The sequence below is a fragment of the Geotrypetes seraphini genome, chromosome 2, assembly GCF_902459505.1.
Source record: "Geotrypetes seraphini chromosome 2, aGeoSer1.1, whole genome shotgun sequence".
In the NCBI taxonomy this organism is placed as follows: domain Eukaryota; kingdom Metazoa; phylum Chordata; class Amphibia; order Gymnophiona; family Dermophiidae; genus Geotrypetes; species Geotrypetes seraphini.
In genome coordinates, this window is record NC_047085.1 from 206,597,728 (window position 1) to 206,619,729 (window position 22,002).

The following is a 22,002-nucleotide window of genomic DNA, read 5'->3' on the forward strand; positions in this document are numbered from 1 at the left end:
GTTGTTTTGGTTTTTAAAAAACTGGCCATCACCAACTACATTAGCCCCGGATATTCAGTGCTGGGCAGGTGTGCCATGGACACTAAATATCTGGAGCTAATTATCCTGCTACTAGCTGCCAGAGCTTATTTGGCTCTAGTCAATTTTCAGCTGGGGCCTGCATAAGACCAATATTCGGGCACTAGCTGAAAATTGGCCAGGACCTGTATAATATTCTCTTTTTTTTTTTTTGCCCCCAACCTCCTTCTTCCGGTCATCCTTTCCCCATCCAATGACATTAAAAACCATCCCCAGGTTTCAATAGGCCCCTAGGCCTACCTTAGATTCCTGATGGTCTAATGGGGACAAACAAGGCAGGAACAAACCTCACCTGCTCCTGCCCCTGGTGGCAGCATCCTCAAAATGGTTGGCACAGCCTTGTGGTAATAAATTGACCGGGTTAGCTATTCAGGTGCTAGCACTGCATATTGCTGGCACCCACATAACTGCTGCCCCTCCCTAATACCACCCCTGACCTACCCACTTTCTGAAAGAGCAGTCAGAGCCAATATTCAGTGGCCAATATTCTCCTGCCCTCTTAAATCACATTGACTATCGGGAGGACTAAGTAGTTTTAGAAACATAGAAACATGATGGCAGATAAAGACCAAATGGCCTTCCAGTCTGCCCATCTGCAGTAACCATTACCTCTTCCTCTCTCTAAGAAATCCCAAGGGCCCATCCCAGGCTTTCTTGAAATCAGACAGTCTCTGTCTCCACCATTTCTACCGGGAGACTGTTTCACGCATCTACCACCCTTTCTTAATGCTCGATTCTAGCTATTAAGAGAATAACAGGGTGAGAAGATAAGCACAGTTGTATCAGATAGGAAATTTACCACAAAATACATAACCTTCACATGGTGCTACTGAAGCAGATTCTTCAGGAAAATGCATGCGGCTAATCCTGAAATTATCATTTTGTTCAACCTCTAGGTAGTCATTTGTATAATTTAACTGAAGGTTTGTCATGTGTTTATTTATATGTGCTCTACTGTATGTTATCCACAGCTTATATTAAAAGAGCAACTGTAATAAATACTGTAGTTATCTATTTATTATATTAAACTATTGCACTTAGGCTGTGAATGGAATAAGACAGTCAATACCAACTGCCCAGTCTTCTGCAGGCCTGTGCAATTTTTATTTGGCCAGACTGGTTGCTGGCAGAAGTTGAAACTGGCAATTGAAAAGCAATTTTTTTCATGTCTGGGTGACTGAGGCTGAGCCACAGGAGTAACACAGGAGTACTTGCTATAGCTGCTGTGATCCTCTAAGGCCCTAGGTGGCACCAGAATGCCAAATGATGCTAATTAGGGGTCTACAGCTTGATCAGTGCATGAAAGGATGGTTCCACCTGGTGCAAAACCATAGCAGCCATTATGCCACAAAGAGGAGGAAGTGAAAAACAAGCAAAATTACTTCTTCCCAAAACTCTCCCAGTGGTCAGTTACATATACAGGCTCAGGATCATCACAGGCCTGGCAAGGTCTTCAACTCCATGCTCCCTATCCCTCCAATCCCTACTCCTTGCCCAATAACTACCAAGGGAGTAAGTTGCCAACATAGGCGGCAGTTGTGGGCTATCTGGCATGACATATTGACTAAATCGCGTTGAGAATCTACAGGTCATTTAAAACAGTAAAACAACGATAAATGCACAAAGCTCTGTTCTGAAGAAGCCCTCAGTATAAAATGAGAGCGAAACGGATATCTTCTGTCTACATTTGAGACAAGTATCACGAAAAGAACGAAAGTAAATAAGTACAAAGAATAGTAAAAAGTAGTAATTAAAAAGATTAAAAATCAAGAAAAAGAGAAGCAATTGTATCAATGACAGCCCGCAAGCAGGCCAATAGCCAAGATGTGTTCTAAAGGCAATTGGCTACGGGCCCTGGAGATCCATAGTCTCTATTTCTGATATGACCAAACAAAGATCTTCTTGATCTAGCATTTGCCTTTAATAGGAGATAATAGTAGGTACACTTGAAAAAATGAAGGATTAATAGTCAATTAAAGTAACTACACTCCTCCCTCAATATTCGCTGGGGTGAGAGCCAGAGCCGGCCCGCGGATATGGAAAATTTGCGAATAACTTTTGGGCCAACTCTAACCCACCCTGCCTTACCCCAGCATCCTAGACCTTACCTTGTGGTCTAGTGGTCTTTTGGGTCAGAAGCGATTTTCCTACGCTCCTGCCCCATGCAGATCACTCATCATAAATGGCTGCCGTGAAACCATTCTTCGACATCCAAGTCACAATAGCATCCAAATAAGATGACAACAAACAAAAATCCTGAAAACAGTCAGCAGTCATCTCAAAAAAAAAGAATTGCAAATCATTTGCATATAAATGATATTGAATTCCCAAGTCCAAAAATAATTTACCAACTGGTGCCATAAACAAATTAAATAGTATCACTGACAACGAGGAACCTTGCAGCACCCCACAATTCAAAGAAAATAACACTGATCGTACACTTCCGCCAGTCACATAAAAACTCCTATTAGCAAAGAATGAAAGATACTGCTCCTGAAAACCCAAACGTGCGCAAGCATTCCAAACGTACTGCATGATTATATGGAACTCGTTGTCAGAGGATGTGGTAAACAGCGATTATTGTATCTGGGTTTTAAAAAGGTTTGGACAAATTCCTGGAGGAAAAGTCCATAATCTGCTATTGAGACAGACATGGGGGAAGCAAATGCTTGCCCTGGGATCAGTAGCATGGAATGTTGCTACTATTTGGGTTTTTGCCACTTGTACTTGTGACCTGGATTGACCACTGTGGAAATAGGATACTGGGCTAGATAGACCCAGAATGGCTATTTTTATGTTCTTATATTTATACTTATACATTACTGAAGAGCTCATTACAAACAAATTGTACTCTAAATTGAAAGCACTCACCCATCATGTTTTGCTTTCTGAATTACTGCACAGAATCAGCTCGCTATCAGGGGACCCTTAACTATTTGTGTTGTGGGAAAGAAGTTTGAGGAGACTGTACATATATTTTTGGATATAAACCCTACAAATGTTGTTATACACCAGCATCTGGGGTATTATTTAGCCCCAACAATCTAGGACATTTACTACAACAGTTTTAACTTTCAGGACATAAATAACAAGAACTATATACTTGTAAAAGCAGATCTGAAGATACAAAACTCCAATACACCTCCTAACTTTTTCTAAACACTATTAATTGAAAATAGAGGGACCAATATTCAAAACGATTTAGTCAGTCAATGACTGGTTAAATCACTTGTTCGGGGCTAGCCACTAATATTCAGTGGCACTTAACTGGCTAAATGCCACTGACTATTGCGGTTAGCACTAAATCAAAGGAAACTGTGTTGGGCACATGCTGGGGGCAAAGTCTGCATTTGGCTGCTCAAGTGCTGACATTCAACCCTTAAGCGGTCAGTTACTATATAAATGGAACCGCATAAAGTCTGTCCTATTTTTTATGTGGTAACCCATGGCCACTTAAATGATGAATGCCAATTTAAGTGGCTATGTGTTAGGTTGCTTAAAAAGAAGATATTGATAGTTGGAGTTCGCATAAGTCCCGGCTTTGACTATCCAGAGTAACACTCACTGCCCGATGGCTGAATATTGACCCCCAACTTTTATTTTGTTTACTAATTGTGACACTATGAAAAAGGCATGGACTCTTCATAGACACAGCCAAGCCACAGTGTAAAGTAGAACAAATCTCTAAATTGGTTGTGCATCAATTATATACCACAGGCTTGGTAACTCAGGAACAAACATAATCCCCTTGGAACACCATTCCAATAAAAAGGGAGTGGTTCCTACCATGATACAGCTAGCTAGAATGTTCAAATGAGCATCAACTTAAAGATCAGTATTTAACAGACAAGGAAGGGCTAGTTCAGTTAAGCCACAAGCCAGCAATTCACGATGCTCAAATAAGAATTTTTCTACCTTGGCTACTCTTCTGGCTCCTTGTCCTTAATTGTGAAGGTCTAACCTCAAGGGTTGTTTCATCCTGCTCTGGCTTCCCTATCTTGTTCCTGCTCTAGGTTTTTACTTCCCCTTGGCTGGACCATGTTCTACTTACTAAGCAGACCAGAGCTAAAACTCTGTCAAAGTGGCCCGTTGAGGGAATGTACTTACGGGGAATTGGGTTCATTCCATACACTCCATTACACCACTACTGTGTGAGCAATTTTTTCTAATTACAGTGGTTCCTGCCTCTTTCCATTTTCTTTTTGCTGGTCTTCTAATGTCCTTTTTATTTCTTCTTTCTTCTCTCTTCCTTCCCTAGATTTGTTTCTCACATTGATCTTTCCCTTTTATCTTTTTTGTCCATTTATTTCTTTTGTGTTTCTCTATTCACTTATAGCTAGATTTCGCCTCTTTTTTCACTCTGTCTCCACCTTCTAGTCCTTTCTTTTACCTCTTACACTTCTTCTAACTTTTCATCTTCCACTCTTGCTCTTTTCCAATCAATCCATTTCCTTCTCTGTCTCTGTCTCCCCAAGCCTTTTGTTCACCTTCTTTCACTTCACCTCCCCAGCCTTATCATCCCAAGCTCCTTCCCTGTCACTCATCCCTGGTATCCAGCACATTCTTCTAACTCTTGTTTTCTTATTTAGCTTCCCATGACCCCTTACACCTCCTCTCCAGCTTCTTTATTTCTACTTTCTATCATCCCTTCACAAATCTATCCTCTTCTCTCAGTGCTTCCATTTTCTTCACAGCCTTACGCTACCCTCTCTATCTCTTCCCATCATCGTACACCTTGTCTCAAATCCCCCAGGCCACATAACATACCCTTACATATACCCCTACCCAAGTGCCTTGCCCTCACCGCCAGACAATCCCTGAATCCTCAGTCACCATTCCCACCATTGAAAAGCCTCTAAATGGTCATAAAGTCTCCATACTCTCTCATTCAGTCTCCTGAGTCCTCACATAATTCCTGAATGCCTGTTTTCCCTCATCAAAGTTCCCACCTAATTTCAATGTTAAGAGCCATTTTCTTGATGGAAGGGGGGTGGTAAGAGGGGAATACTTTCCATCCCTAGGGATCCTCTACTGTAGAAATAACTCTCCTGAAGTCCAGCATCTTTTATTTCTTTGCCAGTGCTGCATATCTGGCCCATGTTTGCAGAGTGCAGCATCCAGAAGCAACAGTGCTGAAAGCAACAGCAAGCACTCCACCACTGAGCCTTTTCACACTCAAGCTTCTGCTGTACCTCCTGCCTCCAATACAAGCTTCCTATTTCTGAGGAGATGAGAAGTACAGAGCCTTCAGTGTATAAATGACTCAAAAACCTTCTGTTTATTTTTGTTTTCAGTACCATTGGTTACTCCTCATGCTCTCCCATAGCTATGTATTCAGTGATGTTGAGCACATAGGTATAGGCCTTGTAGAAACTGTACATTTGACTTTGCTTTAAGATAAATTTAACTTTCTGGAAAAAAGTGACTAAAATAGTGGATCCAGAATGTTGAGAAGGGCCAGTTTTTCATGTCATGGGTCCATAAGCAGTCTGAAAAAGTTACATTGCTTGGATTTCTGCATTTTTTTTTTTTTTTTTACAAAAAAAGGAGATTTGGACTGTTCTATACAAACTGCTCTAACAGAATTCATTGAAATCTCATTTTTGTTTATGGTGAGTTTGATCACCTTTTCCTAGAGATAGGAACAAATCAATCTAATAAGCTGATGCCAAAAGAAGGAAAGATAGAAGAGAAATGGTGACATCAAATCAGGAAACATACAAAAAGGTTAGAATACTGACATTTCTTGAGTATATCCAATAGTCTCAGGTGAATAAGCAGCAGAGAATATTCACAGTATATCACTGGACATCTGTGCACAGTAGAGGAGTTGGGTTAAATTTAAAAGTATGCACTTAAAAGGGTAACTCAATCAAGATCTCACCTCCCCAACTATTGGAATATCTTTCCCAAACGCAAGTAAAAGTGCACATATATACATAGCTTATGTGCATACCTCCATATTAGAACAGCCATCATATACAAGAACTGTTTCACTTACAGAAATGCCTTTTAAAATGATCCTCTCTATTTTGTTTTGTTAATAAGCTTTTGCAACAACCAGGCATAATCTTCTACCCCAAAAAAATCCTTCCTACCTCATGTACTGAGAAAAGCCGAACTCCTTCCATCTGATGAAAAACAAAATAGTGGCTGCTGTCAATATTATCTCGACGGTAGACATCGCCTACAGCCAGAAAGGCATCCAGTCCTGAATGTATTAAGTCCCACTGATGGGCTGAGGTGTGAGCCCTCAGCATGTGAGTCTGGTTTAAGTAGTAATTGTCTCCCTTCTTTCTGCTGGGGTGGTCTACTGGGATTAGCAGCCTATCAAAGTTCTGCTGTGTTGTGACCACAGGGCACAGATTGTCATACACAGAAAAGAGAGGGGTCCTTGAACACCTTACATATTGTTTATAAAAATGATCCTTAATTCTTTCTTTGATGAGCCAGAGAGGGTGATACTTCTGGTTGTGCAAGTTTTTTTCCACCTTAGAGAGAATTGTGTCCTTGACATTAGTATAGTCATCCCGAGGGTAGTGTCTACCCAACAGCTGGACTGAATTTGAGGCAGTTGTGTTCGCAGGAAAACCAGATTCTACAGCTCTGGAGAAAACATGACCAAAGTAATTGGCTAAGGATCCTGAGTGAACTCCCAGAAGCTCTGAGGCTTTAGAGTAACGACCAATCCTTTGTGCAATCATATCTGTCTTTCACAGGACCTAGAAAGAAAGAGGAGAACATTAATCACTCATGCAGCCAAGCAAAGGCTGGCAAATCATTCAATCAAAAGTGTGGCACAGTGGTTAAAGCTACAGCTTTAGCACCCTGAGGTTGTGAGTTCAAACCCATACTGCTCCTTGTGACCCTGGGCAAGTCATCATTGCCCCAGGCATATTAAATAGATTGTGATCTCACTGGGACAGACAGGAAAAAATGCTTCAGTACCTCAATAAATTCATGCAAACCATTCTAAGCTCCCCTGGGAGAACTGTATAGAAAATTGAATAATTAAATAAGTTATAACAATGATATGCAACCTGTAAATCTAGGACACCCATGGAGGTAACTGTTGGATCCCCTGGGGTTAAACCTTGACCATGCTCAGATTTTTTTTTTTTTTAAACAGCCACCTTTACTGTGGAGAAGGAGAGGAGGGAGGAAGGGAGCCAGACACCTTGCTAGGACCCAAACGGGGTGGGAATTGACCTGGCCCCACCAAGTATACCCCTAAGCCAAGAACCCCAACCTGGACCTGAATTAAATTTTAAGACAGGAGCACAGCCAAGATAAATCCAGGAGAGTGGAATCTTGTATATCCATCCATCTGCCTAATGAACAGTTGGGCACAGTGCCATCCTATATAAGAGAGAACTTCAGTGTTCTCTATCTCTGTCTGCTGGTGGGTTGACATAACCCATTTATCTGGATACGTCTGCTGGAATGGGATGACAGGGAAATGTTAAGAACATAAGAACTGCCATTACTGGGACAGACCAAAGATCCATTAATTCTAGTATCCTGTGGCCAACCCAGGCCACCCAGGTCCCAAGTACCTAGCTAGATCCCAAGTAGTAAAACAGATTTTATGCTGCTTATCCTAGGATTAAGCAGTGGATTTCCCAAAGCCATCTCAATAATGGCCTATGGCACAGTTCTTCAACCGCCGGTCCGCGGACTGGTGCCGGTCCGCAGAAAATTTCTGCTGGTCCACGCAGGGCCGGTGAGATCAAGTCGACAGTTAAATTTCCTGCCGACTGCGGTTCCTGCTGACTAATGTTCCTCCCAGCCTCAGGCGATCAAGATAGGCTGCCAACGTCGGGGCCTTCCCTCTCTGAGTCTCGCCTATTCGGAAACAGGAAGTTGAAACAAAATAGGCGGGACTCAGAGAGTGAAGGTCCCAACGTCGGCAGCGTGTCTTGATCGCCGCCCCTGCCGAGTTGCTGAAGAGGGCCGCGGGGAAGTTGCGATTAGAACGGAGAGAGCTGCAGATTCAGGTGCAGGTGGAGGGAGATGGTCAGCGTGTGCGAACAAGATCCTGGGGAGCCTTCACAGTGACTTCCTCCCCTCCCACCAGCTCTCCTATTTGCCAGGGCAGTGATTTACCGGCAACTTCCTGCAGTAAGTACTGAGAGCTGCTGGAAGGGGAGGAAGCCACTGTAGGAGGCTGGGAAGGTGCTGGATAAAGGGAGAGCTGTTACTGGACTTGAAGGGAGTTAGAAGGAGAGATGCTGCTGGGAGGGGAGGAGGGAAAGGGATGGGAAGAGAGTTAATGTTGGATAGAGGGAGGAGGGAATTGAGAAGAAGGATAGATGCTGTTGGGAGGGGAGGAGGGAAAGGGATGGGAAGAGAGTTAATGTTGGATAGAGGGAGGAGGGAAGGGAGAAGAAGGAGAGATGCTGCTGGGAGGGGAGGAGGGAAAGGGATGGGAAGAGAGTTAATGTTGGATAGAGGGAGGAGGGAAGGGAGAAGAAGGAGAGATGCTGCTGGGAGGGGAGGAGGAAAAGGGATGGGAAGAGAGTTAATGCTGGATAGAGGGAGGAGGGAAGGGAGAAGAAGGAGAGATGCTGCTGGGAGGGGAGGAGGGAAAGGGATGGGAAGAGAGTTAATGTTGGATAGAGGGAGGAGGGAAGGGAGAAGGAAAAAAAGGAAGGAGGGTAGAGAGAAAGAAAAAAGGAAGGAAACAGCTGGCAGGGAGTTTACAGGAGGAGAAGGGGGTCAGGGTGGAATGGAGAGATCAGATGAGAGAAAGGGAAGAGAGAGGAATGAGAAAGTAGAGAGACATTGATGCTAGAAAGGGGGTCAGCAGAGAAATGAGAGAGGGATAAAGATGCTAGATCTGGTGTAGGAGATAAAAATGAAGAAGGCAGTGAAGCTGGAATGAATGATGTAAAAAGGAGAGAGGAGGATGGACAAGGAAGAGGGGCATAGAAAGAAGTCAGATACATATGGAAGGGGGAGAGGGCAGACATTGGATGGAACGGGCAGATGCTGGAAGGAAAAGAGTGAAAAGAAGATGAAAGCAGAAACCAGAGACACCAAAAGGTAGAAAAAAAAATTTTTATTTCTATTTTGTCATTAGAATATATCAGATTTGAAATATATATCCTGCTAGAGACATAACTGGGGACAGCAGTATTCTGTTAGCATGATATTTCTATGTAGCATTCTATAATAACTTGGCTTGTTCAGTTTTCTTGATAGTAGAGGGGATATATGTGAAGGGGAGGGGAGACAGGGGTTTTGTTGGTCTGTGCTCTGTATATTTGTATTTATAAAATCACAATTGTTCAGAATATTGTTTCTTTTTATACTTTAATAAAATACGTTCAATATAAAATCATAATTGTGGCTTGTGCAGATGGGATCAGATGGTTTGCGGGGACCGAGCTCGCGGAGATGGGGCGTAAATGGGGTTTTTTAATTTTAGTCCTAGTAGTTTGCCGGTCCACAAAATAATTCTTTTATTTCTGCCGGTCCACGGGTGTAAAAAGGTTGAAGAACACTGGCCTATGGCCTTCTCTCTTAGGAAATTATCCAAATCTTATTTAAACCTTACTAAGCTATCTGATTTTACCACATTCTCTAGCAGTGAATTCCAGAGTTTAATTACATGTTGTGTGAAGAAATATTTTCTCCAGTTTGTTTTAAATCTACTACTTAGTAGCTTCATCACATGCCCCCTAGTCCTAGTGCTTTTGGATAGAGTAAACAAGTGATTCACATAAGAACATAAGAAGTTGCCTCCACTGGGTCAGACCAGAGGTCCATCGCGCCCAGCGGTCCACTCCCGCGGCGGCCCATCAGGTCTATGACCTGTGAAGTGGTTTCTGAGCATTTCTATAACCTACCTTTACTTCTATCTGTACCCCTCAATCTCCTTATCGTTTAGGAACCTATCTAAACCTTCCTTGAACCCCTGTAATGTGCTCTGGCCTATCACAGCCTCCGGAAGCGCGTTCCATACGTCCACCACCCTCTGGGTAAAAAAGAACTTCCTAGCATTTGTTCTAAACCTGTCCTCTTTCAACTTCTCCGAGTGACCCCTTGTACTTGTGGTTCCCCACAGTCTGAAGAATCTGTCCCTGTCTACCTTCTCTATGCCCTTCAGGATTTTGAAGGTCTCTATCATGTCTCCTCTAAGTCTCCGCTTTTCCAGGGAGAACAGCCCCAGCATTTTCAACCTGTCAGCGTATGAAAAGTTTTCCATACCTTTTATCAGTTTAGTCGCTCTTCTCTGGACCCCCTCAAGTACTGCCATGTCCTTCTTGAGGTACGGCGACCAGTACTGGACACAGTATTCCAAATGTGGGTGAACCATTACACGATACAGCGGCAAGATGACTTCCTTCATCCTGACTGTCTGGGTATGTCCAGAAGACTGGACTGAGAAACCCCATTCAAATACACTGGAAAAGGCTAGTGATTTTAAAAAACCCTCCCCCCAAAAGTATCTTTTACTGAGTTCCTTATAATCAAAAATTCTGTTGATTTCTACATAATGAGGAAACCTATTATCCTGTGATTTAGGATATGCATAAGAACTCAGAATTTTAGAAAAATGTGATGATCCAAATGCAATATTCTTTTCAAGTTTCTCTAGGAAAATGATAATGTGAAACTTAAAATAAATGTAAAAATCTGTTGTCAAATATTTCAAGAAAAGGCTTTTTATATTTTTTTTCTCAAAATGTAGTACTTCAGCTTAAAGGTAAACAACCACAGTATATTCATATGATGTACATAAACAGCGCAGTTACATCATGATGCATAAATTTATTCCCTTAAGGTCCAACTAAAACCAGTTATTGATCTACAGATATGCCTTAAAGCAATGTTACTTACCGTAACAGTTGTTATCCAGGGACAGCAGGCAGCTATTCTCACTAGTGGGTGATGTCATCCGACAGAGCCCTGATACGGACATCTCGAAAGCATGTCTTGCTTGAAGAAACTTAGAAGTTTCGAGATGCCCGCACCGCGCATGCGCCAGTGCCTTCCCGCCCGATGTACCGGGCGTGTCTCCTCAGTTCAGGTAGCTAGCCTGAGAAGCCAACCCAGGGGAGGTGGGTGGGACGTGAGAATAGCTGCCTGCTGTCCCTGGATAACAACTGTTACGGTAAGTAACATTGCTTTATCCCAGGACAAGCAGGCAGGTATTCTCACTAGTGGGTGACCTCCAAGCTAACCCCAATGGGATGGTGGGAGAGTTGGCAACTTAAGAGAACAAATTTTGTAATACAGTTTGGCCAAACTGTCCATCCCGTCTGGAGAAAGTATCCAGACAATAATGAGAGGTGAAGGTATGAACCGAGGACCAAGTGGCAGCCTTACAAATCTCCTCAATCGGTGTCGATCTGAGGAAGGCTACAGAGGCTGCCATTGCTCTGACCTTGTGGGCTGTGACCTTACAAGGAAGGGATAAACCAGCCTGGGCATAGCAGGAAGAGATACAAGCCGCCATCCAGTTAGAGATGGTGCGCTTCGATACAGGTCGTCCCAACTTGTTTGGATCAAAGGAGACGAAAAGTTGAGGTGCAGTTCTGTGTGGCTTTGTGCGATCCAAGTAGAAAGCCAGAGCACGTTTACAGTCCAGAGTGTGCAAAGCAGATTCCCCAGGATGAGAATGAGGCTTTGGAAAAAACACTGGAAGCACGATGGATTGATTGATGTGAAATTCAGAGACCACTTTAGGTAAGAATTTTGGATGAGTACGGAGAACCACCTTGTCATGATGGAATACAGTGAAGGGTGGATCTGCCACTAGGGCCTGAAGCTCACTGACTCGGCGAGCTGACGTGAGGGCCACCAGGAAAACCACCTTCCAGGTGAGATACTTAAGAGGAGCCGTTTTGAGAGGTTCAAACGGAGGCTTCATAAGATGAGACAGGACAACATTAAGATCCCAAACCACAGGAGGAGGTTTGATAGGAGGATTGACATGAAAAAGTCCTTTCATAAATTTGGAAACCACAGGATGAGCAGACAAAGGTTTCCCCTGTAGAGGCTGATGGAAAGCCGCAATAGCACTCAGGTGAACTCGTATAGAGGTAGACTGGAGACCAGACTGGGACAGGTGTAGAAGATAGTCCAATACAGACGATAGAGAAGCTTTCTGAGGGTCTGTAGCATTGGAAATACACCAGGTCGAGAATCTCGTCCATTTTTGGGAATAGCATTGTCGAGTAGCAGGCTTCCTGGAAGCCTCCAAGACATCCCTCACAGCTTGAGAAAACTGGTGAGGGGTTATGTTGAAAGGAACCAAGCTGTCAGGTGGAGAGACTGCAGGTTGGGATGAAGCAGTGAACCTTGATGTTGAGTAAGCAGTGAAGGAAACACTGGAAGAAGTATTGGCTCCCTGCTGCTGAGTTGAAGTAGAAGGGAGAACCAAGGTTGTCTGGGCCACCGAGGAGCAATCAGGATCATGGTGGCATGGTCTGATCTTAACTTGACCAGAGTCTTCTGAATGAGAGGAAAGGGAGGAAACGCATAAAAGAAGCGATTCCCCCACTCCAGTAGAAAGGCATCTGCCTCGAGGCGGAGAGGAGTGTAGATCCTGGAGCAAAACTGAGGCAGTTTGAAGTTGTGGGGCGCTGCAAAGAGGTCTATCTGAGGCGTTCCCCACTGAGCGAAGACCTGATGAAGGGGTTTGGAATGGAGCGTCCATTCGTGAGGTTGGAGAAGACGACTCAATTTGTCTGCCAAAACGTTGTCCTTCCCCTGAATGTAGACAGCTCTGAGGAAGGTGTTGTGGCGAACCGCCCAATCCCAGACTCGAAGAGCTTCCTGACAAAGAGGGGCCGAGCCCGTGCCCCCTTGTTTGTTGACATAATACATGGCGACCTGATTGTCTGTGCGAATAAGGATCACCATGTCGTGAAGCAGATGCTGAAAGGCTTGGAGAGCATTGAAGATGGCTCTGAGTTCCAGAAGATTGATTTGATGGAGTCGTTCCGCACTGGTCCAGAACCCCTGAGTGCGAAGACCATCCAGATGGGCCCCCCATGCATAGTTCGATGAATCGGTTGTGAGAACCTTCTGGTGGGGAGGAGAGTGAAACAGTAAACCTCTGGATAGATTCGAAGAGGTCATCCACCAGAGAAGAGACTGCCGTAGAGCAGGAGTGACGGTAATGTGACGGGACAACGGGTCGGACACCTGAGTCCACTGAGATGCCAGGGTCCATTGAGGAATTCTGAGATGTAGTCTGGCAAAAGGCGTCACATGAACCGTGGATGCCATGTGGCCCAAGAGGACCATCATGTGTCTCGCCGAGATGGACTGGCGAGAAGACACCGACTGGCAGAGCAGAAGGAGAGCATCCATGCGTTGAGGAGGAAGGAATGCTCGAAGTTGAATGGTATCCAGAACAGCCCCGATAAAGGGGAGACACTGGGTGGGCTGAAGATGTGATTTGGGGAAGTTGATCTCGAAGCCCAAGTTCTGCAGGAAACAAATTGTAGTCAAGGTCGCCAAAATGACCTCTGGGGCCGAAGGTGCCTTGATGAGCCAGTCGTCGAGGTATGGAAACACCTGGAGACCCATGTTCCGGAGTGCAGCGGCCACCACCACCAGACACTTCGTGAAGACTCTGGGAGACGAGGAAAGGCCGAATGGAAGCACTCGATACTGCAGATGTAGATGTCCCACCCGAAATCTGAGAAACTTGCGGGAGGCCGGATGTATCGGGATGTGAGTGTAGGCCTCCTTGAGATCCAGAGAGCATAACCAATCGTTCTGCTCGAGTAGGGGGTAAAGAGAAGCAAGGGTCAGCATGCGGAACCGCTCCTTGACCAAAAACTTGTTGAGGACTCGAAGGTCCAAAATGGGACGCAGATCGCCCGTCTTCTTTGGAACCAAAAAATACCGGGAGTAGAACCCCCGGTTTTGCTGATCTACTGGCACCGGCTCGACGGCTCGAAGCCAAAGCAGAGCCTGCGCCTCCTGTAGAAGAAGAGCGGTCTGCATCGAGTTGGAAGGATACTCTCTTGGCGGGTGGTCCGGGGGGACCCGTTGGAAATGAAGAGAGTATCCCTCTCTTACGATGGTAAGGACCCAAAGGTCCGAGGTGATCGACTCCCATTGATGATAAAAATGGTGGAGTCGACCCCCGATGGGAAAAACAAGGGAAGACAGAACGTCGGTTATGCTCCCCGGAAGAGAGTCAAAAGGGCTGAGTGGCCTTGGGTGCAGCCGGCATCTGAGGCTTCTGCTGAGACTTTTGTGGAGGCTGCCTCTTCGCAGGCTGTCTCGCTAGGGGAGCCTGTCTTGGTTGATAACGCCTCTGGTAGATTTGAGGCGGTCTAGATGGACGAGACTGTTGAGGCTTAGGCTTAGGACGCAGAATGGATTGAAAAGACTTCTCGTGGTCCGAAAGCTTTTTAGTAACAGTCTCGATAGACTCATCGAATAGATCCGCTCCCGCACAAGGCACATTAGCCAATCTGTCTTGGAGGTTCGGATCCATATCAATAGTGCGAAGCCAGGCCAGGCGACGCATGGCGACCGAGCAGGCCGCAGCACGAGCCGAGAGCTCGAAGGCATCGTAGGAGGATTGCATCAGTTGCAGCCGCAACTGGGACAGGGTTGCCACCACCTCCTCAAACTGGAAACGAGCTTCAGCATCGATGAAAGGGACAAACTTGCGGAGGACCGGCAAGAAGAAATCCAAATAGGAAGAGAAGAAAAAATTGTAATTGAGCACTCGAGTCGCCATCATCGAATTTTGGTAAACTCGTCTACCAAACTTGTCCATCGTTCTCCCCTCCCTGCCCGGAGGCACAGAAGCGTAGACCTGGGAAGGGTGAGAACGCTTGAGAGAAGACTCGACTAGCAGAGACTGATGAGAAAGTTGAGCTCCCTCAAACCCCTTGTGGTGAACGATGCGGTATCGAGCATCCAGCTTACTGGGAACCGCAGGGATAGAATACGGTGTCTCAAAACAGCGCATGAAAGTCTGGTCCAGCAATTTATGCAAAGGAAGCCGAAGAGTTTCCGCCAGAGGGTGAGGCAAATGCATCGTATCCAAATACTCTTTAGAATATTTGGAGCCAGTATCCAAAGTCACATCTAAGTCATCCGCCATCTGTCGGAGGAAAGATGAGAAAGACAATTGGTCCGCCAAGGCCGGCCGCCGAGACGGACTAGACGAAGTGGAAGCCTCCGGGTCTAGGGAGAGCTGAGACCGGCATGGAGAATAAGAGGTAGATGGTTCCTCATACTCTGGTCCCTCCGGTTGGGAAACATCGGACGATGAGTATCCCAAACGTTGCATCTTTTTCTGTGGGGACACTTCCGAATGACGTGAGGAGTGTCGAGATGAATGACGAGAACGATGCCCCTCCCGGTGCCGGGATGGGGAGCGAGAACTTCTGTGCATCGCACGATCCCCCGAAGCCTCTAAGGAATGGATGGGGCTCGAAGCAGTGGATCGCAGAGGTGGCAGGGACGCGGACTCACGCAGCGCCACCCAAGTCTGGTATGGAGTGCGGAAGAACTCTTCCTGCGATGCAGTATGCCCAGGACTCCGAATATCAGGGGCCGTCCCAGCGCCCTGTTGCCTTGGAGGAGTAATGGGCTCCAAAGGTGGCATATCAGGAAGGGAAGCCCTCCTGGAGGCATCCGCCGCCCTCCGTCGATCCCCCTCGTCGAGCAGCGAGATCGAACGGCGAGGGGGAGGGGGAGGGGGCGGACCGCCCTCAGGGACCGGTGCTCTGACTTCACCCTGAATGTTGGCGATAAGCCGGGGTCCCATAGTTTGCATAAGCTCGACAAACTGAGCTTCCAGCAGGGATCGAAGCGAAGCCGATATGGAGGGATCCGCACCGAAAGGGGGTCCTCCTGCACGGTCTTCGCGCTCCTTCGAGGCCAAGTGCTTCTGCTTAGTAGCTTTGGGCACCTTGATGACCACGGGAGGGACAGTGGAAGGCGGTACCTGAACCGAAGAGACAGAGGCAGGCGCCGTAACGGAACTGGAAGCCGCAGCCGGTGTAAACGATGCTGGCTTCACGATGCTGGATGCGGGAGTCGTCGATGCAGGTTTCGAGCGGACCGGTGAAACCTCAGCCGATGTAGAAGCAGACAGATCCTTGGCAGTCTCCATCTTGAACATCGACTCCCAAAGTAAGCAACGCCGCTTGAACGAGCGCGCAGTGAGCGTGGAACAAGGCCTGCACGATTTCGGAACGTGGTCCGGACCAAGACACTGAAGGCAGCGTCGATGCGGGTCCGTCAACGAAATCGCACGCTGGCACTTGCTGCACTTTTTAAAACCGGTGATTGGCCGTGACATAGGCCGGAAAATCGACGCTGCAATGTCGAAAGAGGTAGGCCGCAGCCACGAGGCCGGACCGGCCGAACCGCCGGAAGAAATAATTTTGAACTTTTATTTATTTATTTTTTTTTTTAAATAAAGTAAAGTAAAGTTGAATTGAAAGAAATAAACCAAAACGCGGGTAAAGAAGGCAAAGAAAAAACTGAAATTCAGTCAGCGCAGATTGAAGATAACTTCTCAGCTCCGCGGAAAGAAAAGAACTGAGGAGACACGCCCGGTACATCGGGCGGGAAGGCACTGGCGCATGCGCGGTGCGGGCATCTCGAAACTTCTAAGTTTCTTCAAGCAAGACATGCTTTCGAGATGTCCGTATCGGGGCTCTGTCGGATGACATCACCCACTAGTGAGAATACCTGCCTGCTTGTCCTGGGATAAAGCTTGTTAGAGCTGTTAGAACTCATATACTGGGTCAGAACAAGGGTCCATGTAACACAGCATCTTGTCTTTCATAACAAGCAATGCATACTTAGAGGAAACTTTAAAGAAATAGGCCAATAGCAAACAGTCCATTCTTGGCAAAACTAACCGAAAGGGTGGTCTTTAACCAAATATATTATTGAAAAAGCAAAAGCCTTACACCCCAACCAAACCAGTTTTCAAAAACACCATTCAACAGAACATTCTTTACTTGGTCTTACAACTGCAGTCTTATATTATCTAGATCATCACCAGTCCATCATACTACGGTAATTTATCTAGATTTATTGGCCGCGTTTGACACTATAGATCACCAAATCCTACAAAACAAGCTATCTTCTGTAGGCTTTAATGATCAAGTACTTAGTTGGTTTAGGTCCTACTTTGCCAACCGCACTTCTAAAGTAGTATTTAACAAATCATCATCTGAAACCTATATAAACAATCCCTCAGGGGTTTATTTTATCCCCGCTCTTATTCAACATCTATCTCGCTCCTCTTCTGACACTATGCCAATCGATTGGCTTTTCTATATTCGCTTACGCTGATGATATTCAGCTTCTCCATCCTTTAGATCCGTAAAACATCTCAGAAATCGATGATATCAACGAAAAACTCAAAACCATAAACATATGGTTAAACAATAGCATGTTGCCACTGAGCGTCACCAAAACAAAAACTCTTCTCTTTCCATGGAAAGATGGCATTTCATTATGCTCACCAATTTGCATTGAAACTATGCCACTTAAAATTTCTAAAAGTGCTTTCTTTTTAAAGATGCTTTCGAATCTTAACTTAGACATTCTTCCACCATATTAAATCATCAATTCTATTTTTCCTTTTAAAGGTTTCCCCCTCACCGCTCGTGTTACCCTTATTTGTTTCTTTACTTTTAAATTGTCGTTCCTCATGTTCCAGTTTGTGATTGACTTCTCTGTCTTTTGTCATGTTTTTATGATTACTTGTTTTCCCCTCATTTTTATTGTAAATCGCTTAGAATTTTATGTAAAGCGATCAAACAAATTTTAATAAACTTGAAACTTGAGAGTTGTGGTGCATTTCATCTTGTTATAACTGTTCCATTATTCAGCAGTTAAGGTTCAATGAAACATTAAAACCTGGGAAAACTTGACAATGACAGTAATATTTTTCATACATTTATCCAAACTTTTTTGAATGCTCTTGTACTATTTTCCTGCACAATCTCCTGCATCGATGAGTTTCACATTAACTGTGCTATGTTAATCAGAGTTTAAAGTCTAGTCACTGTAAACCCCAAAGTTAATAAATCAACTGCATGGTTTATTAGATGATATTTCTAATGTATACGAGGGTCATAGTGCTGTCCAATGCAACTATTCTAAGAATGATTCAACACTGCTGCACTAATGATAGGACAACAAAATATCACAAGACAACCTCTGGTGTACATATTTCTTCAGACTACTGTAATCTTACACAGATCACTCTCAGAAATGCCATGCAGAAAGATGCATTCAAAGATACAAACTGCAGCACAGATAGAGTCTACCAAACACATAAAAAATTTTATACTACCATAAATCTTTGTAGAACATACCAGCTCATGATACAGATTTTTATGAGCAGAAAAAAACACAAGCTCTTTTAAAATGGTACCTTGTATATGCCTCACAATGAAACTGCTCAGAGTGCATGCCTATTTTTGAATGCTGGAACTAAAGCAAATCTCACTTAACCTAGTGTAAAACATTTTTCTTACATTAAGCTTGCTTTACATGCAGAAAAGAGCTCTTATAAAAGTACTAGTCTTTAAGCCCGTTACATTAACGGATTCTAGAATAGATGTGTCTGTCTGTCTGTGCTTCTTTATCTCTCTCATTGGCCACTGTCTGTATCCTTCTGTCTCCCCCTCCCCCCCCCCGAGCAAAGCTGTCTGCCCCAGCACCCACCTGCCCCCCAAATGTCTCTCCATGACCCTCTTCTGTCTTCCCCCCCAGAGCAAAGCTGTCTGTCCCCAGCACACCTCCCCCCAAAGCAGCCCTCTTTCCCTATCTCTCCGTGGCCCCTTCTGTCTCCCCCCAGCACACCCCTCCCCCCAAAGCAGCCACCTTTCCCTCTCCCTGTCTCTCCATGGCCCCTTCCCCCCCAGAGCAAAGCTGTTTGCCCCAAGCACACCCCTCCCCCCCCAAAGCAGCCCCCTTTCCCTCTCCCGTTGACTCTCTCTCTGGCCCCCTTTCTCTGTCTGTCTTTCTGTCCCTCTCCCTGCCTCTGTGTCTTTCTTTCTTTCTGTCTCCCTCCCTCCCGCTGTCTGTCTGTCATTTTTCCCCATTTCCCTGTGCAGCAGCATTTCCATCCCACTTCCCTATGCAGCAGCAACAGCATTTCCCTCCTATCCCCCCTTTCCTGAGCAGAAGCAGTAGCAGCATTTTCCCCCACCCCCCTTTCCCTTCTCTTCCCTGCTCCGTTCGGCCCCTCCCCCTTCTTTTACTGCCGTTGTCCTGCTCGATCTGGCCTGCTCCTGACCCTCCCACCGCCGACAAACCTCGGGGCTCCAGCCGCTTAGGCAGCACTTTAAACACGCTGCTTCGCGGCCTTCTACTGCAGATTTCCTCTGCCGCGTCTGTCTCCGATGATGTCATCAGAGATGCGGCAGAGGAAATCGGCAGTAGAAGGGCGCGAAGCAGCGTGTTTATAGTGCTGCCTACGCTGCTGGAGCCGGGAGATTTGTGGAGGGTCAACGGCCGGAGTGGGGCTGCTGTCCACCACTCAGTTGCTGCCACTGGTGCTGCCTATGCCGCTGGAGCCGGGAGGTTTGGAGAGAGCACAATCGCGCGCACGCGCCTCCAGCCCCTGCAAGCGCTGCGAGGTGTCAATTAGAATGTTGCCACAGAAGCACACCTCACGGCGCCAGGACTCACAAATTTTTGAGAACGCATGTGCGCTCTAGCGTTTTATTATTATTGATGTAGCCAAATATGCCTGTAAGTATTCCAGAGGTGTAGTCTCAACCTGGTCACCCCTAGGATACACACAGCCATTCTGGTTTCAAGAAATCCACAATATGCATATATCCTGTAAAACAAGCACATACATTGCACCTCTGCTTCCCACTCAGTCCAGACTACACCTCTGGAATACTTACAGGCATATTTGGCTACACACTTTATAAGACTCTTTTCTGCATGTAGAGTAAGCTTCATGTAACAAAAATGTTTTATAGAATTACTGCAGTAATTAGCAATGCCTTACTTAGGGACAGACAACGCAAAAAGTGATAGAGGTGTGGTAGACTCTAATCGATTTTTAGAGGATTGCGTTTGTGAGGAGCTAGCTAAACTGAAGCTGAACAAAACAATGGGGCCGGATTGAAGGAACTTAGGGAAGTTCTGGCTGCTCCACTGGCTGACCTTTCCAATGCTTCTCTAGAATTGGGAGTGGTACCAGATGACTGAAGAAGGGCAGATGTGGTTCCTTTCTGCAAAAGTGGAAGTAAGGAAGAAGTAGGGAGCTACAGGCTGATAAGTCTGACTTCTGTAGTAAGTAAATTAATGGAAACACTTTCAAAACAGAGAATAGTGAAGCTTCTGGAATCCAGTGGATATGACCCAAGGCAACATGGATTCACAAGACGCAGGTCTTGTCAGACAAATCTGATCAATTGCTTTCACTGGTTGACCAGAGAATTGAATAGAGTGTGCTAGATGTGGTGTATTTAAGATTTTAGCAAAGCCTTTGACAGTGTTCCACACAGGCATCTAATAAATAAACGGAGTTCCCTCGGGTTGGGCCCAAAGTGACAGACTGGGTAAGGAACTAGTTGAGTGGAAGGTGACAAAAAGGTAGTGGTCTATGGAGATTGCTCTGAAGAAAGGGATGTTACCAGTGGTATACCTCAAGTTTCGGTTCTTGGGTCTATTCTTTTCAACTTTTTGCAAACGATATTATTGAAGGGCTGTCAGATAAGATTTGTCTCTTTGTGGATGATACCACAATCTGCAATAGAGTAGACACCCCTGATGGTGTGAATAAATGGGAAGGACCTAGTGAAGCTTGAAGAATGGTCTGAAATTTGGTAGCCAAGATTTAATGCTAAGAAATGAAAGGTTATGAATTTGGGCTGCAAAAACCTGAGGGAATGGTACAGTTTAGGGGTGAAGAACTTTTGTGCACGAAAGAAGAGCAGGACTTTAGAGCAATAATGTTTGATGGTCTTAAGGTGGCCAAAAATGTTGAAAAGGTGACAGTAAAAGCTAGAAGGATGCTAGGGTACATAGGGAGAGGTATGGTCAGTAGGAAAAAGGAGGTATTGATGCCCCTGTGTAAGACTCTGAAGAGACCTCATTTAGAATATTGTGTACAATATTTAAAAAGATATACCAGGATGGAGTCGGTCCAGAGGAAAGCTACTAAAATAGTCAGTGGTCTTCATCATAAAGCATATGGGGGACAGACTTAAAGATCTCAATATGTATACTTTGGAGGAAAGACAGTAGAGGGAAGATATGATAGAGACATTTATATAGAAGACAAAAAAAGAAGCCAAAACCTTGCCTCAAAAATGAGTAACTGCACACAACAAAAGAGGCAAGCGAGATGTCTAAACCACCAAAGAGACAATAACAATTTATTACAATTTTGTCCATAAGTTAAAATATGTCCAATATAGTACAAAGTTACTTGATTGAGGAACTGATCTTTCTGATGAAGTCCTGACTAGGATCCCAGTTTCAGCTATACCTTCTTTAGGGGACTATCAAGTAAGTAGCTCTCTGAGGTGCCATCTCAGACACTGGATGAGGCCTGGGTTTTCCAAGCACCTCAATGACTCTAGATCCCTGTGAAACCCAAAGTGCTGTTTGTGCTGAACAATGTCATGTCTTGGTCTCTTTCTAAGAGTTGCATATAACATTTGACACTTCTCCTTTTGACTTCCTTTATCTCTTTAAATCTCTTTGCTAGTGCTGTCCTGTTGCTCATATGCTCCTTCAGGCAGTGCTTCCTCCTCAGGTCTGCATACCATCATGTAAATTCTGGAATTTACTGCCAGTTCTTTTCCTCATCTGACAGCAAATCCTTCACATTTCCCCCAAATCTTCAGTCCTCCTTTGGAGAGAATCAGTGGAACTAGTGAGTGATCTGGGAGTAGGGGTTATTGAAAATATTCCCAGGTTAACAATACAACAGCCCTTCTT

At 45.2% G+C, this 22,002-nt stretch overlaps 1 protein-coding gene across 12 annotated transcripts in view; it reads right to left on the reverse strand.

The window, feature by feature from the left end:
- Nucleotides 1–22,002, reverse strand: part of FARS2 (phenylalanyl-tRNA synthetase 2, mitochondrial) — a 732,018-nt gene that overhangs the window by 532,384 nt on the left and 177,632 nt on the right. For all 12 annotated transcript variants that reach the window (XM_033934773.1, XM_033934769.1, XM_033934766.1 and 9 more), the window contains one exon: nt 6,177–6,800. In XM_033934773.1, the coding sequence (XP_033790664.1) occupies nt 6,177–6,782 (606 nt within the window). In that variant the 5' untranslated portion in view covers nt 6,783–6,800. The remainder of the gene's footprint in view (nt 1–6,176; nt 6,801–22,002) is intronic.